The 18,842-nt window shown below is 36.2% G+C and overlaps 3 protein-coding genes across 3 annotated transcripts; all 3 read left to right on the forward strand.

Moving 5' to 3' along the window:
• The first annotated feature begins 5,789 nt into the window (after nt 1-5,789).
• LOC113360476 lies at nt 5,790-7,081 on the forward strand. The gene is made up of 2 exons (XM_026603984.1): nt 5,790-6,252; nt 6,480-7,081. The coding sequence occupies exons 1-2, from the start codon at nt 5,790-5,792 to the stop codon at nt 7,079-7,081; spliced, it is 1,065 nt and encodes a 354-aa protein (XP_026459769.1).
• Nucleotides 7,082-8,242: 1,161 nt separating this feature from the next.
• Nucleotides 8,243-8,722, forward strand: LOC113360478 (uncharacterized mitochondrial protein AtMg00820-like). The gene has a single exon (XM_026603985.1). It carries the CDS (start codon nt 8,243-8,245, stop codon nt 8,720-8,722), a length of 480 nt encoding a protein of 159 aa, XP_026459770.1.
• A 4,167-nt stretch (nt 8,723-12,889) lies between these two features.
• Nucleotides 12,890-13,908, forward strand: LOC113360479. Its single transcript, XM_026603986.1, has 2 exons — nt 12,890-12,900; nt 13,395-13,908. The coding sequence occupies exons 1-2, from the start codon at nt 12,890-12,892 to the stop codon at nt 13,906-13,908; spliced, it is 525 nt and encodes a 174-aa protein (XP_026459771.1).
• Nucleotides 13,909-18,842: the final 4,934 nt, after the last annotated feature.

Consider the following 18,842-nt stretch of genomic DNA (forward strand, 5'->3'; position numbering starts at 1 on the left):
GAAGATGAAGAATTTCCTAAAATGACCTTTTACCGAACCCTAACAGAATTAGGTTATCACCAGAAAAAGTCTTTTAAAGAGTCAGAAACCGTACATGAACAATAACGGTACAACAAAAGCCAAAAAGAGAATTAACATACACATTCCAACACAACCCTCTCGAAAATAATGATTCTTGCATAAGAGGGATAGACGAAAGAATCATGAATAACAAGATTACAAATCATAATCAATCCAATCCAATATAGGACTGGGATATGTCTCGTGAGGGGAGGAATTATTTGTTAATCCAAGTTTTTGCTTATTCCTAAAAAAAGAAGAGTTATGCACATCATTCTTTTCCCTTTTAATCACAGTTTTGAAGAACTTGATTGTTGATTTGTGCAAATCATGCACGTTCTAGAAATCACTTTTTGAGGGGAAAATGATTTCACAGGAGATTTCTTCTTCTTCTTCTGCACACATCGTTTAGCAGAGCAAGATTGCTTTTGATCATTCATGCTAAGATGATTTTGATTTTTACACAAGGAATCCGAGAGTTTTGGTAGCATCTTGTGTTTTTCTGTATCACCCTTGTTGTCAAGATGACTGGAGAGTGATACATAATCTGGTGACATTTGCTGACACAGCTTACGAGACATAGTCAGAGTTATTCGACATGTCGTATAAGAATCATGATTATTATTTTCAGCAAAGAGATTAAGAGAACAATCACATATTTCATTCTCAGGACAATAATCAAGAGTATTCATCCATGCTTTAGTTATCTTATTCACCTTAGTATCTGGACCATTGGAAGTATGCATACTTTTACAGCACAGGAGACAAGTTTCGCTAGTACAGTTATTCTGAACTCTCTTATCCCCTTTTTTTGATTGATTGCACCTATTTTTGAGACTTTATTTTACTTCGTCTAAGAATTTTCTTAAGCTGTTGTATAAACCGAGACAACATAGAAATAAAGCAATTCTCATTTTTCTTATCAATCAATTTAGGACGGTGAGATTTTCCATCAGGAGTAGTAACATGATTGCTAGACACGTGATGTTTATCTCTTGATTTAAGTTCGCGATCGAAAATTTTAAGCTTCCCAAAAAGCGTATTTCGCGAAAGAGTATCAAGGTTATTTTCCTCAACGATGGCATGTTTTTAGATTCGTATTTAGATGGCAGCGATCTGAGAATCTTCATCACAATTTCCCTTTCAGGAATAGTTCTACCCAATGCACAGGATGCATTAACAATTTCAGACATTTTATGATAAAATTTATCAAATGACTCTTCTTCTGCCATATGAAGGTTTTCCCATTCGGAGTTAAGGTTTTGAATCCTAGCTTCCTTTTCGCTGGTGTTACCTTCAAATACAGTTTCTAAAGTATCCCAAGTATCTTTAGACATGGAGAATGAAGCCACATGGTGTCGAAGATCTGGGGTGATGGCATGCATGATGGCATTCAGACTATCGGAGTTTTGCTTTGCAGCAACTGACTCAGCAGCAGTATATGTACCGATGTTTTTAGGCATGGTAGCATTTTCAACTATAACAACGGGAATCTCATAGCCATTAACAACATAAACCCATGATTGGAAATCACGCGATTGAAGAAAAGTACGTATAACAATTTTCCACCATAGGTAGTTTGAGCCATCGAAGACTAGTGGTACGTTTACTGAGATAACACAACTGCCCATAGAGTCAGATCGCTACAAACACAGACTTGTAAGGTCTTGAACGTGTTTGCCTGCCCTGATACCAATTTAAAAAGCGGGGGTCTAACAACACCACCCAATATTTCGCTTAGCAATCTATATGGACAAACTCAAATATACTTTTAAGAGAATCAACAAGACTCAATCAATTAAAAGTACATCAACGAGTTTATATATCTCTCTCTTGATTTGATTTCCTCAAACAGAAACTGCGAGTACTAATCAAATACAAGGAATAAATTGGATGGTACCAAAGACCAATATCCAAAGATCAATCAATTACAATCAACAACCAAAGGTTGGATTACTCTAATTGATGATCTAATGCACAACCTGTATTATTTCAATTCTAAAGATAAAACAATATAATGCGGAAACTGAAATAACACAGACACCGGAAATTTTGTTAACGAGGAAACCGCAAATGCAGAAAAACCCCGGTACCTAGTCCAGATTGAACACACACTATATTAAGACGCTACATAACTAGCCTACTCCAAGCTAACTTCGGACGGGATTGTAGTTGAACCCCAATCAGTATCCCACTGATCCAAGGTACAGTTGTACTCCCTACGCCTCTGATTCCAGCAGGATACTGCACACTTGATTCCCTTAGTTGATCTCACCCACAACTAAGAGTTGATACGACCCAAAATCGCAGGCTTTAACGATAAACAAATCTGTCTCACACAGACAAGTCTATCAAAGGATAAATCTGTCTCCCACAGAAAAACCCTAAAGTTTTTGTTCCGTCTTTTGATAATAATCAAGGTGAACAGGAACCAATTGATAATCCGGTCTTATATTCCCGAAGAACAGCCTAGATAAAGCAATCACCTCACAACAATCTTAATCGTATGGTAGCGAAACAAGATGTTGTGGAATCAAAAACAATGAGACGAAGATGTTTCTGACTACTTTTTATATCTTGCCTATCGGAGATATTAATCTCAAGCCAATCAATCTGATTGTACTCGGACGATAGAAGATGCAAGATCAGATCACACAACTATGATAAAGTAGTATTGGTCTGGCTTCACAATCCCAATGAAGTCTTTAAGTCGTTAACCTGGTTTTAGAAGAAGAAAACCAAAGGTTAAAGGAGAAACGACTCTAGCACACATACTAGTATCACACGTGAGGTGTGGGGATTAGTTTTGCAGAGTTGCTAGATGTCCCCTTATATAGTCTTTCAAATCAGGGTTTCGCCTTGGTCACAAAGCAAACAATATCCACTGTTAGATGAAAACCTGATTTAGATTCAAGCTAACATTTGCCAACCGGTAGATCGAAAACTTAACTTGTTATACACAAATGAATTGCACGCTTCTAGGTTTGTTAATCGTATCCAAACGTGTACATTGTTGGTTCAACAATAGTTAACCAAAAGGTTAGCCATATGAGCATTTCATATCAACCATGTTCTTCTTCACCATAACTAGTTCAAATAACTTCAAATGAACTAGTTAGAGAGTTGTTCAATTGCATGGAAATCTTATGTACTACACAAGACACAATTGAAGCAAAGATGATTTGATTCACTCGAATCGGTTCATGAAATTTATAGCCACGGTTTGCAAATTGCATTCTTATTCTTTATAAGTTTAAGTTCAGAAATCATCTTCAGATATATAACCTTCTTAAGTTCGCACACTAGGTTCGCGGACTTAAGCAACCGGGCAATAAACTCCAGCAGAAAATATCGGCAAAGACTTTTCGCCGGTTCGCGGACTGGGTTCGCGGATTGGTACTCACGCAAAAAGTTTGTCAACTCCAGCAGAATTTCCCAGGATGAGAAGTTCGGCAGTTCGCGGACTGAGTTCGCGGACTTGGCAACAAGCCATTCTTCCGGTTTCTCTTGATCAACAAAGTTCGCAAACTTTAGTTCAAGGGATAGGACTTATGCACATATGTGTTTCCACAACAATACTTATGTCCATCATTGGTTATGTAATCTAAACTCTCATTCCAACTATTGAAACATTCTTAGAGGATGTTATATAGTTGTTACACCATTTCTCGTCAAAGCAATTTTCAAAGTGATTGAAACATATCATGACTTTCGTCACTAGGTAAAGATAAACATGGTCAAAGCGAAAAGCTTACCAACACATATTTCGAGATATAGATAGGCGAGGTATACTCGGCTCGAAATACCAAATTTGTATAATCTAAGTCTAAATATAGCATACGACTTTTTGTCTCAGGAAGTAGGAGATACAATAGATAGACTTTTGAGTGACAGATAAGTTCAAGTCTTCACATACCTTTTTGTCGAGAAGTTTCACCGGTTCTTTGAGTAGTTCTTCTTCTTGTATGATGAATCGCCATGAAGTCCTTGATATCAACTACACTTTCTATCCTAGACCGAGACTTAGCTATAGTAGACTAGAAATCAAGACTTATAGTTTTGATCACTAATATTGACAAACATGCTTGAGATAGCAACGCATGCGAGTTCGACCGAGCAATGCTCTAACAAGATGTATATATTAATCCAAATCAAGTCTAGAACTTAGAATTCATCCTCAATCAATTGTGGGTTTAGCTACTCATGGATATAGAAACACCCATGTTAAAGAAAATGGAAGAGAAATCGTTACGATAATGAAATTGCTCCAAAGCCCTAGCTTTTCTTCCTTGTGTTCTTCTCTCCAAAAGCTTGATTCAAGATTAAAGATATCTCACAAAAATATTATAAGTTCTCTTAAATAGGTATCCAAGTTATTGTTGTACCCGTGCGCCAAATCCCGGTCGAAATCATATGGTCGCTTGCCAAAACGTCGCCAAATTCCCGAAAACAACTCACGCCCCAAGTCTTGGTTGTGCATAAAATGGCTGAAACAACCAAGTGAGCTTGCCCGGATTGCAAAGGCCCGGCCCAATTATAATGAAGCTTATTAGTTCAACTGTCAGTTCTGTGGAACTGACAGTACACCTTATGTCTTCTTCCAATCCGCGGACAGTCCGGCAATCGTGGGAAATATTTTCCCATGGATTTTACATTCCTCCGTCACAATTCTCGGCTACTCCTCTTTCCGTGAAGATTAAAAGTTACGGATTTCAGTTTTCTTCCTCGGAATCTCACCGACATACACCACTCCGTGAAAATATTTTTCCCTTGGATTTTGTTTTTCACCACAGCCATTCCACGTTCGCTCTGGTAAACGTGAGTTTTTCATTCCCTTGGAATTCTATTTTTCCTCCGGCCACTCACGTATACCAGGATATACGTGAAAATTATTTTCTTCTGAGTTTTAAATTCGGCTAAACTCTGCACCTTCTTTCTCGGTCTCTAACCCTGTTCACAGTTCAGTTTCTAATACAGCACCATTCACATCTCTATTAATCTCTGCCGTCACCATGAGCTCAACTCTATATTTCATCGTCATCAGGATCATCACAGCCTTAGAACAGCTGTAACTCCCATTAACCCATTACTGTCTGAGATTGCTCGAAATCATCTTGTCACAGTAAAATCTCTTCGTAAACAAGACGTACAAAAATGGCAACAAGTCCATACTCAAGTATTTTCATCGTTAACCTCCACGCTTCCTTCTTAAACTGTATCGTTGCATCGTTCACCAACAACAACAACTAACTTTCTCCGTCGATCATCATTGCCTCGGTAGAACCCGAGCATCACTACCATTAATGGAAGCGACCAAAACTGTTGAGTGTTAATATAATGTTCAAATGTAATAGGAGTGTAAGAATATAAGTAGTAGTAGAATTGTATGGACAATAGATGTCCACTTGTCATCTTATCTCTATGGTCTTATATTGACCATGTGTAGAGAGAAAGTATTATGAAGAAAGAAATCAAAGAAAATAGAGTGAGTAGAAACTATAAGTTTCCCACTCCTTCATGATCAAAATCCTTCTTAATCATCATCATAAATTCAATCAAATATCTAACAATTGGTATCAGAGCATAGATCGTTTGAATCTTGATCTTGGAGAGTGAAAAAAATCAATTTCTATCCATTAAATAAAAAAATCAGCAACATTCAAAGTTTTCAAAAACTAGATCTAGAAAAGAAAAAACTCAATTTCTTCAATCAATCATCAACCAAATCAATGGCAAGTAGTAGCTACTCAAATCAATACATTCAACAACCTTCAATACCAATTTTTCATGGAGAAAATTATGATTTTTGGGCAATTAAAATGAAAACCTTGTTTATGTCTCAAGAAGTGTGGGAGATTGTTCAAGATGGGTATGATGAAATTGAAGATACTTCAACTTTGGATCAAACCCAAAAGGATTTGCTTAAGGAGAGTAGGAGGAAGAATGCAAAAGCATACATGTACATCCAACAAGGAGTTGGAGACACAATTCTACCAAGAGTAATCCATTCTTATAAAGCTAAAGAAGCTTGGGATCTTCTACAACAAGAGTATGGAGGCAATAAGAAGGTAAGAGAGTTAAAATTACATTCATATAGAAGAGATTTTGAGAATCTTAGAATGAATGAAAATGAATGTTTAAATGAGTTTTCATCTAGAGTAGTTGAAGTTGTTAATAATATAATGATGTGTGGTGAGAAGATGGAGGAAAGAAGAATTTGTGATAAGATATTGATGTGCTTGCCGGAAAAATTTGAACCAATTGTGGCGGTTTTGGAAGAGACTAAAGATTTTTCTACATTGAAGTCACAAGAACTATGAGCATCTTTGAAGGTGTATGAGCAAAGGTTGTTAAGACACTCCTAAAAGTCAATTGAGAGTGCATTTCATCAAAATTCAACTTGGATTCAAAAAATTCAGCAATAAAGAAAAATGAGTACGAGGGTGAATCAACATCAAACTTCAAAGGAAATGGAAAATGGAAGAAAGGAGGAGCTAATTCCAACAACTATACAAAGAGTGATTCGTCTCAAGTACCAAGATGCAGTTTTTGCAAGAAGAATGGTCACTTGGAGAAGAATTGTTGGAACAAAGGAAAACCACAATGTCGCAATTGCAAAAAGTATGGGCATTTGGAGAAAGATTGTAGATACAAAGAAGATGAAGAACAAGCCGGTAGAGCCGAAGAAAAAAAGGATAAACAAAATTTGTTTTATGCTTGTCAAAGCACCATGGTAACTTCCAAAAGTGAAGTTTGGTTTGTGTATAGTGGTTGCACAACTCATATGTCCGGTGAAAAAAGCTTATTTGTGGATATGGATACTTCCATAAATATTCTTGTGAATATGGGTGATGGAAATATGGTTCAAGCTAATGGAAGAGGGACAATTTGTGTGCAAACTATCAATGGAGCAAAATACATTAAAGATGTGTTATATGTTCCGGATTTGGCACAAAACTTGTTAAGTGTTGGGAAACTTGTTGAACTTGGGTATGTCGTTCATTTTGAAGATGGGTATTGACCCATTTATGACAAGAAGCACAACAAAAAGAGACAAGTCATGAAGAGTATCAAGATGGAGAAGAATAGAAGCATTCCAATTGTGTTTGAAAAGCAAAAAAATGTTTCATTGAGGATGGAAACCATTGATGAAACATGGTTATGGCATAAAAGACTTGGGCATTTGAATTTCAATAGTCTCAAGGTGCTTTCCAACAAGAATATGGTGCAAGGACTTCCACAACATATCAACCACAAAGATGGAGTGTGTGAAGGTTGTGCATTTTGGAAGAAACATCGCCAACCATTCCCAAAAGTTTTAGCATGGAGGTCAAAGGAACTTCTTGGTTTGGTACATACCGATGTGTGTGGACCAATGAAGACATCAAATCATGGAGGTAATAGATACTTAATTTTATTCATTGATGACTTTACTCGTATGACTTGGGTGTACTTCATGAGACAAAAGTCCGAAGTTTTTAGCGTCTTCAAGAATTTCAAGAGCCTTGTTGAAAAGCAAAGTGGTCACTACATCAAAGTTTTGAGAAATGATAGAGGCAAAGAATATAACAACAAAGAGTTTGATAAATTTTGTGAAGATGAAGGCTTGGAAAGGCAACTAACCGTGGGTTATACTCCTCAACAAAATGGTGTTTCCGAGAGAAAGAACCAAACCGTGATGGAGATGGCGAAGTCCATGCTTCACGAGAAGGGCATGCCTAAAGAGTTTTGGGTCGAAGCCGTTAACACCACCGTCTACTTGATGAATAGGTGTCCAACAAAAGTCGTATGGAACCAAACTCCTTTTGAAGCATGGAGTGGGACAAGACCATCGGTAAGGCATCTCAAAGTTTTTGGTAGTGTGTGTTATTCTCAAATTCCAAAGGTGAAGAGAACAAAGCTTGATGAATCAAGTGAGAAATGTATATTTCTTGGATATAGCCTCCAATCAAAAGTTTATAGGTTGTTTAGCTTGAAAAACAACACAATGATCACAAGCCGTGATGTCTTGTTCGATGAAGGTGCTTCATGGAATCGGGAAGAAGGTAAAATTGAGAATAGAACTGTTATTCTTGATGATGAACAAGAAAATTCAGCAACAAAATAAGTTGGAGAAGGTGAATAATAAGGTGAAGAACTACCTCAAACACCCCCAAATGCAAGGTTTAGAGCATCTCCAAGTATGTCTTTAAGTACTAGTGCATCAACATCACCACCAAGGAAGATGCATAGGTTGAATGAAGTGTATGAAAGATGTAACTATTGTACGGTTGAACCGGAAAATTTTGAAGAAGCATCAAAAGAAGCGGTATGGATAAAATCCATGGAAGAAGAAGTTGTTGTCATTAATGATAATGACACATGGGAGAAAGTAGCAAGGCCAAGTGACAAAGAAGTTATTGGTGTGAAGTGGATCTACAAGGTGAAGTACAATGCGGATGAAACGGTTCAAAGATACAAAGAAAGGTTGGTGGCAAAGGGTTATTTACAACAACCCGGTATCGACTACAAAGAAACGTTTGCACCAGTTGCTCGTCTTGACACCATTAGATCCGTGATTTCTATGGATTCCCAAAAAGGTTGGTTACTTTATCAACTTGATGACAAATCGGTATTTTTGAATGGAGAACTCCATGAAGATGTCTATGTAGAACAACCATAAGGTATTGTGGTGGAAGGATAAGAAGATAAGGTGTACAAATTGAAGAAAGCTTTGTATGGCCTAAAGAAAGCACCAAGAGCTTGGTATAGTAAGATAGATGGATACTTCAAAAGGAAAAACTTCAACAAAAGCAAGAGTGAGCCTACACTATATGTGAAGATAAAAGTTACATTTATTCTCATCGTTGCCTTGTATGTTGATGATCTTATCTTTACGGGTAATGATGCTCATATGATTGAGCAATTCAAGAGAGAAATGATGATGAAATATGAGATGAGTGACATGGGTTTGCTCAAGTACTTTCTTGGTATAGAAGTACATCAAAGTGAAGATGCGTGACATGGGTTAGTCTCCCATGGGTGATTTTCTTTTTGCCCTTTCGGCTCAATTTGGGTGATTTCTTCTTCTTTTTCTCCGTACGATCCAGAGTACCTAATAACTCAAAAACATGCGTAAAATACATAATTTACAAGAAAAATAGCAGAGAAAGCATAAAAAATAGATAATAAATAGGATGTATTCTACACCCTATCAAGTGACATGGTTTTGCTCAAGTACTTCTTGGTATAGAAGTCCATCAAAGTGAAGATGGAGTGTTCATTTCTCAAAGCAAGTATGCCAAAAAGGTGTTGAAGAAATTTGGTATGCTTGGTTGTAACCCCACATCTACACCACTTGTAGTGAATGAGAAACTCAAGAAAGATGATGGAGGAAGAAAAGTTGATGAGACTTACTATAGAGGTCTTATTGGAAACTTGGTGTATCTTACGCATACAAGACCTGACATCATGTTTGCTTCAAGTATGCTTTATAGGTTCATGAGTTCACCTATTCATTTACATATTGGCGTGACAAATAGGTTGTTGAGGTACATACAAGTAACAATAAATTTTGGAATCATGTATTCAAGAAATTTGGATGTCAAATTAGTTGGCTATTGTGATATCGACTTGGGAGGGTGTATTGATGACATGAAAAGTACATCTGGGTATGATTTTTCTCTTGGTTCGAGCAGATTTATGTGGGAATCGAAGAAGCAAGAAACCGTAGCTCTATCCACGGCGGAAGCGGAGTACATTTCGGCATCAATAGCTACATCTCATGTTGTATGGCTAAGAAGAATCATGGAAGATATTCAAGAGAATAAAGAAGGGTGCACCGAAATTTTTTGTGACAACAAATCCGCAATTTCTATGTCCAAAAATTCGGTTGAGCATTGTAGAGCAAGGCACATCAAACTCAAGTATCACTTCATTCAAGAAACGGTTGAAGATGGTGAGATAAAACTCAAGTATTGCAAGACGGAAGACCAATTGGCGGACATATTCACCAAGGCACTTCCCAAAGGAAAGTTTCAAAATTTTAGAGAATTAATTGGATTTGTAGAACATCACATTAAGGAGGAGATTATTGAGTGTTAATGTAATGTTCAAATGTAATAGGAGTGTAAGAATATAAGCAGTAGTAGAATTGTATGGACAATAGATGTCCACATGTCATCTTATCTCTATGGTCTTATATTGACCATGTGTAGAGAGAGAAAGTATTATGAAGAAAGAAATCAAAGAAAATAGAGTGAGTAGAAACTATTAGTTTCCAACTCCTTCATGATCAAAATCCTTCTTAATCATCATCATAAATTCAATCAAATATCTAACAGGCAGTAGCCTAGACTCGACCCAATAACTTCCTTCACCAGCTGCCATCTCTTCCCTATTCAACTCTGCCAATGTACTGATCACCGATAATCATTGCAGCAGCATAACACTCTTCCTTCTCCATCTTCTTTTCGGTTATTACCCCAGGCTCGATCATCATCAACAATACTAAAATCTATTCCCAATGAAAATGGCAGCTTGAACCATTCGCTGCTCTTCAAACTCGGACAATTCCATCAACCCATCTTCATGGAGAAAAGAAGAAGTAGACTGCCTTAGGAAGAAGGTGATATCCCCTAACAGAAATAGGGGTGCCTTTAACAATTTTGTAGCCTCTCCACTTTGCGACATCTTCGGCTTGCTTCAAATGCTTATAAATTCTTCGTACAACATCGGATTGACTCCATTCTTTCGCCGTTGGCTTCGTCTTTTAGTCCTTTTAAAGATGATAACAAGCACTCCTAGATTTGAGCGAGTTATGATTGGTCTTTGGCCCTTCTCCACTTGTAGCTAACTCCTTTCCATGCACAATTAAGTGCCAAATCGCTTCTTTTGGATGATTCACCTAACAAAACATAAATAAGAGAAAACAAAAGTAATACAATAATTTGCAAGAATATAAGCAATTACTAGCATGGATTCGACACTAAATATATGAAAAATATACACTTAACACCTCATCACTCATTGCATCACAGATGAAGACAATGCTAGTCTAACTTCCAGTCCAGACCAAGAAGAAATAAAAAAATATAGTCTTTCAAATCAACTCATGGGATGCTCCAGGTCCAGATGGATTTCAGGCAGGTTTCTACCAACAATGCTGGAATGTTGTAAGTAAAGACACCACTCTTGTAGTTCAATTTTTTTTAGAACTGGATATCTACTTAAAGAACTCAACTACACATTTCAAACCCTGATTCCAAAAACTGAATGTCCTCAAACCCCCTCTGATTTCAGAGCAATTAGTCTGTGCAACATAAATTACAAAATCATTTCTAAAATCTTAGCAAATAAACTCAGACCAATCCTTCAAAAAATCATCTCCCCCTTCCAAGCAGCCTATGTCCCAAACATAAATATCTCAGACAATACAATTATTGCTCATGAGTTAGTTGATCACATGAAAAAAAAAAAAACAAGTATGGTGAAACTGGCATTAAGCTGGACATGTCGAAAGATTTCGACAGAATTGAATGGAAATTTTTACTAAACATCATGAAGAAACTGGGTTTTAATAAGAAATGGTGTCAAATGATTAATCAGTGTATGGGTACAACATCAGTTTCTTTACTTCTTAATAGATCTTCATGTCAACCATTCAATCCTTAAAGTTCGACAGGGAGACCCAATCTCACCATACCTCTTTATCTTATGTATGGAAGGATTCTCAAGAATGTTGTGTAAAGCAGAAAGTATGAAGAAAATCCAAGGTATCAAGCCTAGCCAGCACAGTCCAAGCATAAATCATCTATTGTTTGCAGACGACTGTCTTCTCTTCTGCAAAGCCAAAGAACAAGACATAAAGAATCTTCTAGACATTATCAACAAATTCAGCACAACATCAGGTCAAGTTATAAACTTCAATAAATCAAGTGTGTTCTTCAACAAACATATTTCTCCTCAAAGATGCTCTCAACTGACAGGTTTGCTACGGATGAAAAATATGGGATTAAATGAAAAATATCTTGGTCTTACTCTCTTCATAGGAAACAACAAGAAAGAAAGCTTTAAACCCATAGAAGATAAAATTCAAGGCATACTAAGCACCTGGCAAGGAAAAATCATTGATCAGGATGGAAGGTCAACTCAAGTTCAATCTGTTCTAAGTACTATGGAAAATTATCAGATGGGATAATTCAAAGTGCCAAAGAATGTAATTGAGTCCATTGACAAAGCTCAGAGAAGATACTGGTGGAATAAAGACAACAAAAGAGGAGCAAACCCAATTTCTTGGAATGCTGTTTGTAAACCAAAAAGACTAGGTGGTTTGGGCTTTACAAACACAAAAAAGTTCAATAATGCTCTTCTAGCAAAGCTGTCTTGGAGGATGATCACTGAGCACAATACTCTATGTTCCATAATTCTAAGAGCTAAATATTTTCATAATAAAGATCCTTTATGTGATAAAATTATTTCTCAAGGCACCTGGATTTGGCAAAGCATCTACAAAGGCTTACAAATAGTGAAAAATATTATATCAGAAGTGTTGGAGATGGATCAAGAATCAAAGTTTGGAAACACAAATGGATTGGAAACAAGAAATCATCTCAGATCTCTTAGTATGACCATCACTCAACAAGCAATGAAACAGTTCAGGATCTGATTCATCAGGAAAGCAAGCAATGGAATATACGGAAAATCAGCCAACTCTTTAATTTAGAAGAAAGCAGAGTTATCCAAGACATAAGAATTACTGGAAATGCAAAGGATGGTATTCATTGGAGCTTAACTAGAAATAATACTTTTTCAGTTCAATCCATATACAAGGCTTTAACTCAAGAAATCAATGGCAATAAGGTTAGCAAAGAAGAGAAGAAGTTTTGGTTGAAAATATGGCATTTGAAACTCCCATATACACTAAACTTATTCTTATGGAGATGTTTAAAGGAGATTCTTCAGACAAGATGTAGAATTGGAAGATATACTTATCTGGATGACTACAATTTTCCTTTTTATGCCCAAACTTTAGAAACAGGTGATCATATACTTCTGAAGTGTGACTTAGCAAAAGATGTTTGGTTTGCTATCCTGCCAGAAGCCATGCACTCCCAACAGAATTTCAATTCATTACAAGATTGGATTAAATGATGGTCCTAAGATCAAAGCATAATATCCTTCAAGAATGAAAAAAGTATCCTGCTAGCCACAGTCATAATGTGGCAAATCTAGAAACACAGATGCATAAAAAATTTTGAAAGCAAGGACACTCATCCAAATAACATCATCATGTGCGTCAGGAAATTTTATTTGAAGTATAATATTCTATCTTATGACACTAACACTGATTGCAGGATAAAAGTGTTGAAACCAAAGAAGCAGTGGGAAAAACCACCAGTTCACTGGAAAAAACTGAATTTTGATGCTGCATATGATAAGGATTCTAAAATCTGTGGCATTGGTCTAATCTTAAGAAATTGTGCAGAAAGATGCTTGGAGGCCTTGGTGAAAGTGACAAAAGCAAGAGACTCGGAACAAGCTGAAGGTCTAGCTTTCTTAGAAGTTGTAGAATGGATCAAAACTAAAGCCTGGAGCAACATCATCATTGAAGGGGATTGCAAAACTATCATTGAAGATGTGACTTCAAATTTTGGAAATGTTTTGTGGCAAGATCATAATCTCCTTTCGGATATTAGTAAAATTGTTGAATCTCTTAATAGGGTTAGATGTTTTTTCTTTCCTAGGACTAGTAATGAAGCATCTGATGGATTATCCAAATATGCCAAGAAGTTTTCTTGTAACCAAGTGTGCTCAGAGCAACCACCTAGATGTATCCTCTCTATTTTAGAGAAGGACAACTATGTGTAACTATTTTCCCCTTTGTAATGAATTTGATTTTATGATCAAAAAAAAAAAGACTTGATTCTCATGAATCAATCCGATTTTGATTCAATTGGTTCATATATATTTCTGTGAAATAGTGAACAATTGAAAAACTTTATTTGAAACACAATTAGCACTACATCATTTTTCCGGATTAGCAACAAAATTTTGCAACAACTCTTACGCAGTTGTCAATTCACAGCAGAATTTTGCAAGAGCTCAAAAATTCGCAGCAGAATTTTGCAATTGTGAAATTTGAAACAACAGGCAGCAGTTCTGAATTTTTGAGCCATGTTGCAATTCGCAACGGCTGACCACACCAGATGTGCTTCCCAACCGTGTGCAAGGTAACACCTGAATTGCAGGTGTGCGAACCAACCGTGTGCAAGGTAACACCTTAAAACCCTATATTTTATCAATTTATCACATTCTCTCTATTCCAGAAACAACTCCCTCCTCCCCCTTCCCCCTAATCGTACTCTTGAGATTTTGAACTTTCTTCTTCTCAAAACTTAATCATTCTAGATGTGTGAATCACAACTTTATCCCATTCTCTCTATTCCAGAAACAACTCCCTCATCCCCCTTCCCTCTACTCGTACTCTTGAGATTTTTAACTTTCTTCTTCTCAAAACTTAATCACTGTAGATGTGTGAACCATAACTTTATCAGATTTTGCTTCCTCTTCATCTTTAACGAGATCCATGAACATTATCAATTCTTGAAGATATGTTTTGAATCGCTGAAGAAGATTCGATGAAGATCATCAACAACATAAAACGAAGATTCATTGAAAAAAAATGGATCGAAAGATGGGTATCATCTCTTCTTATAGTTTTGTCTAAATAAATTAACTTATCCATCTTGAATTGAAATTTCAGAAAAACAAAATTTTCTATGTAGGTAACCTAATAGCTTCGATTTCATCTCGTCTCTCTTTTTTGATTCGTGGTCAGAGTTCAGATCTACATTAATCTCATCTTGATCTTGCTTATGAGATAAAATTTTCGAAAAAAAATTATCAAGAAAATGTCGCAACACCAACTCTTCACAAGAGTTTACCTTATTTAGAATTACCTTAATTAGTTAATGTTTTCTAGTTTAAGTTAGCTTCCTTTGATTCAGTTTTATTACGTGTTTATCAAGCAAGTTAAACTATAAATACTTTCTCCTGGTTTTGTTTCGATAGAAAAATAATAGAACTCAATTCCTTAAAGTCTTCTTCTTATTTTCTATCTCAAACTCTTCTTTTAAAAGGGTGGTTAACCTCCAATTCAAAAGATTTCTCTAGGGTTCTTTAGCTTTCTTTCAAGATATCCCTAGTGTTTGGTCAAGAACCCTAACACCTGGTTCAGAGCAGGTTCAATTTCTAGGACAATTTTTTTTTTCTACAATGAATTATACAGAAAATCTGGAGCTTGTAAACAATGGTATTAAAGATATTACTGAGAAGCTTGACAAGTTGGTAGATATTATTACCAAAGATCGTGAATTGGATGAAGTTGCAGTCAAGAAACTTCGTGCAGAAGAAAAGTCAGCTCGTGAAGATGATAGAGATAATTGTATACTTGATATTACTGAACATGAGAAATCTCTTACATCAATTTTGATATAAGCTATCAGTTCAGAACTCAAAAATTCATTTCTTGATTTATTTCAGGAATTTATTTCAGGAATTTGTTTCAGGAATTTATTCCTCAGCTTAAATCTTCAGATGGTACTCCTCCACAACATACATATCGCATAACTAATAATAATAATACCAATGGTTCTGGTATTCTTGAAACTCCAATTCGTACACCACCAGTTAATCTGAAGTTTTCCTCTTTTGATGGTGATGATCCTGATGGATGGTTATTTCAAGTTGAACAATATTTTTCCTGGCACGATATTGCAAATAATATGAAGGTTCAACTTGCAGCTGCTCATCTTAAGGGAGATGCTAATGCATGGTTTCGTTGGAAGCTCACTACGATTCTAAACCCAACTTGGCCACAATTCTGTTCTCTAGTTCGTGAAAGATTTTCCTGAGAAATTTATTGATGCTAAGATGGCAATTAGCACCATTAAACAGAAAGGTACGGTTAAGGATCACATCCATGATTTTGAACGTCTCTTGAATTTTGTAGACTTTCCTGAAGCTCACTTGATAAATTTGTTCATCCATTCCTTGAAACCTGAGATTGGTTCTGTTGTGAAGTTGCTTGAACCAACTACTTTAACCTCAGCTTTCAAGAAAGCAATAAATCAGGAAAAGGTATTGTTGACAGCCTCAAAATAACGATTTAACCAGTCTAAATCATCTATTGCTCCTTCCAATTCTCAGATAAAAAAGAATCCATTACCTCATGGTTATAAAAGACTTTCATGGGAAACAATGAAGGAGAAACGATAAAAAGGGCTTTGTTTCAATTGTGATCAACTTTTCCAACCTGGTCATCTATGTGCGAAGCCTAGCCTATTGTTGTTAGATGGACCCTCAATTGCTGAGTCTGACAATGATGAACTTTCTCCAGATCATACTCTTATTTTTACAGATGAGTTCACTACTTCAGAAGTCACAGATTCTTTTATATCTTTTCATTCTTTAATGGGTTCTACTTTACCTTCCACAATGAGAATCAATGGTTTTTCAAAAGCTCAACCACTTACATTCTTAATCGATTCTGGTGCAACTCATAATTTTTTGAGTCCAACTTTGGCAAAGCAATGTGGTTATCATGCTACTTCTCCGACCAAAACTTTGAATGTTACAGTTGGTGATGGAGATATAATAAGCACACATGGTGTGTGTTTGAATGTGCCATTTCAATTGCAAGATCATCAATTGCAAGCTGATTTTCACATATTAGATATAAGTGGTTGTGATGATGTTTTAGAGGTACACTGGTTACGTACCTCAGGGCCCATAGCTTGGGATTTTGAGAAACTATTAATGAAGTTCAGATTTGGCGGCGCAGATATCCAATTACTTGGTAATAATACTTATGATTAATGATGTTGGATACTACTTCAATGCAACGATTACTACAAAGAGAAACTTATGGTGTCTTCTTACACTTATCTGAAATTAATACTTCAATAATTACTCCCCCAACAATACCACCTGAGATTCAATAGCTAATTTCAGATTTTGCTCATATTTTAATACCAGGTTCTTCTCCAGTCAATGTACGGCCTTATCGATACCCACATTTTCAGAAAGAAGAAATTGAGAAAATAGTTTCTGAGTTGCAATAATCAGGTTTGATACGTCCTTCTTCCAGTCCTTTTTCTTCACCTATATTAATGGTTCGAAAAAAAGATGGTTCATGGCGCATGTGTGTTGACTATAGAGATTTAAATAAGTTAACAATCAAAGATCGATTCCCTATTCCGATGGTAGATGAATTGCTCGATGACGGTGCATGCATTTTTACAAAACTTGATTTACGTTCTAGATATTATCAGATAAGATTATACAAAGGAGACATTCCTAAAACTGCTTTTCGAACTCATGATGGTCATTATGAATTTCTTGTTATGCCGTTTGGACTTTCGAATGCACCAGCCACATTCCAGAGTTTGATGAACTATATCTTCAGGCCTTATTTAGGAAAGTTTTTCTGGTATTTTTTTGATGAGATATTGATCTATAGTAAGAGTATGTCAGAACATTTAGAGCACGTATCTGTAGTGTTTGAAGTCTTACGACAACATCAATTGTTTGTTAAGCAATCTAAATGCACATTTACTCAACAATCAATTGGTTATCTTGGCCATGTGATTTCATCTTAAGGAGTAGCAGTCGAAAGTGAAAAGATTCAAAGCATTCTATCTTGGCCTATCCCAACTACAATTAAGGTATTAAGGGGATTCTTAGGCTTAGCTGGATATTATAGAAAATTTGTCAAAGATTTTGGCAAAATTTGTGCACCATTAACTCAGTTATTAAAGAAGGATGCGTTTGTATGGAATGAAGATCCCACTAATGCTTTTAGTTTGCTTCAACAAGCATTGACTACAACTCCAGTTTTGATACTTCCAGCTTTCTCAAAGGAATTTTCATTGGAATGTGATGCATCTGGAAATGGTTTAGGTGTTGTTTTAATGCAATGTGAAAGACCAATTTCTTATTATAGCAAAGGATTATCTGGAAAGAACCTCAATTTATCCATATATGATAAAGAGATGCTTGCAATAGTTTCTGCAGCTCAAAAATGGAGACCATACTTACTTGGTCAACACTTAAAGATTTATACTGATCATCAAAGTCTAAAACATTTTCTGAATAAAAAAATTCATCTATGGAGCAGCATAAGTGGTTAAATAAATTGTTAGGCTATGATTATGAGATCATCTTTCTCCAAGGCAAATAAAATGTTGCAGCAGATGCATTATCTCGCAATCCAGGGCCAACTTTTTCTGCTCTTTCTACACCAGTTTTTACAGGTGTTACTGCCATTATTGAAGAGACCAACAATGATGCTGAAATGCAAGTCATTATTAAGAAAATTCAGGTACAACCTAAGAGTAAAACTCACTATACATTTATTGATGGTGTACAACGCTACAAGAACCGAATTGTGGTAGTCTCTACTTCAGCTTGGTGTTTTAAACTTCTTCAAGAGTTTCATTCTTCACCTTTAGGTGGTCATTATGGTTTTCTACGCACTTACAAGCGTCTACAACAAAGTTTTTATTGGAAAGGGATGAAACACTCGATTAAGGAATTCATTTCACATTGTGACATTTGTCAAAGAAGTAAGTCTGAATCAATAGATCCACCAGGCCTGTTACAACCACTACCTATTCCTGCTGATGTTTGGTTGGATATCTCCATGGATTTCATAGATGGGTTTCCAGCATCTAATCGCAAAAACTCAGTTTTGGTGGTGGTGGATCGCTTGTCAAAATATGCACACTTCATAGGTCTTGCAT

The sequence above is a fragment of the Papaver somniferum genome, chromosome 3 (genome assembly GCF_003573695.1).
Source record: "Papaver somniferum cultivar HN1 chromosome 3, ASM357369v1, whole genome shotgun sequence".
Taxonomy (NCBI): Eukaryota; Viridiplantae; Streptophyta; class Magnoliopsida; order Ranunculales; family Papaveraceae; genus Papaver; species Papaver somniferum.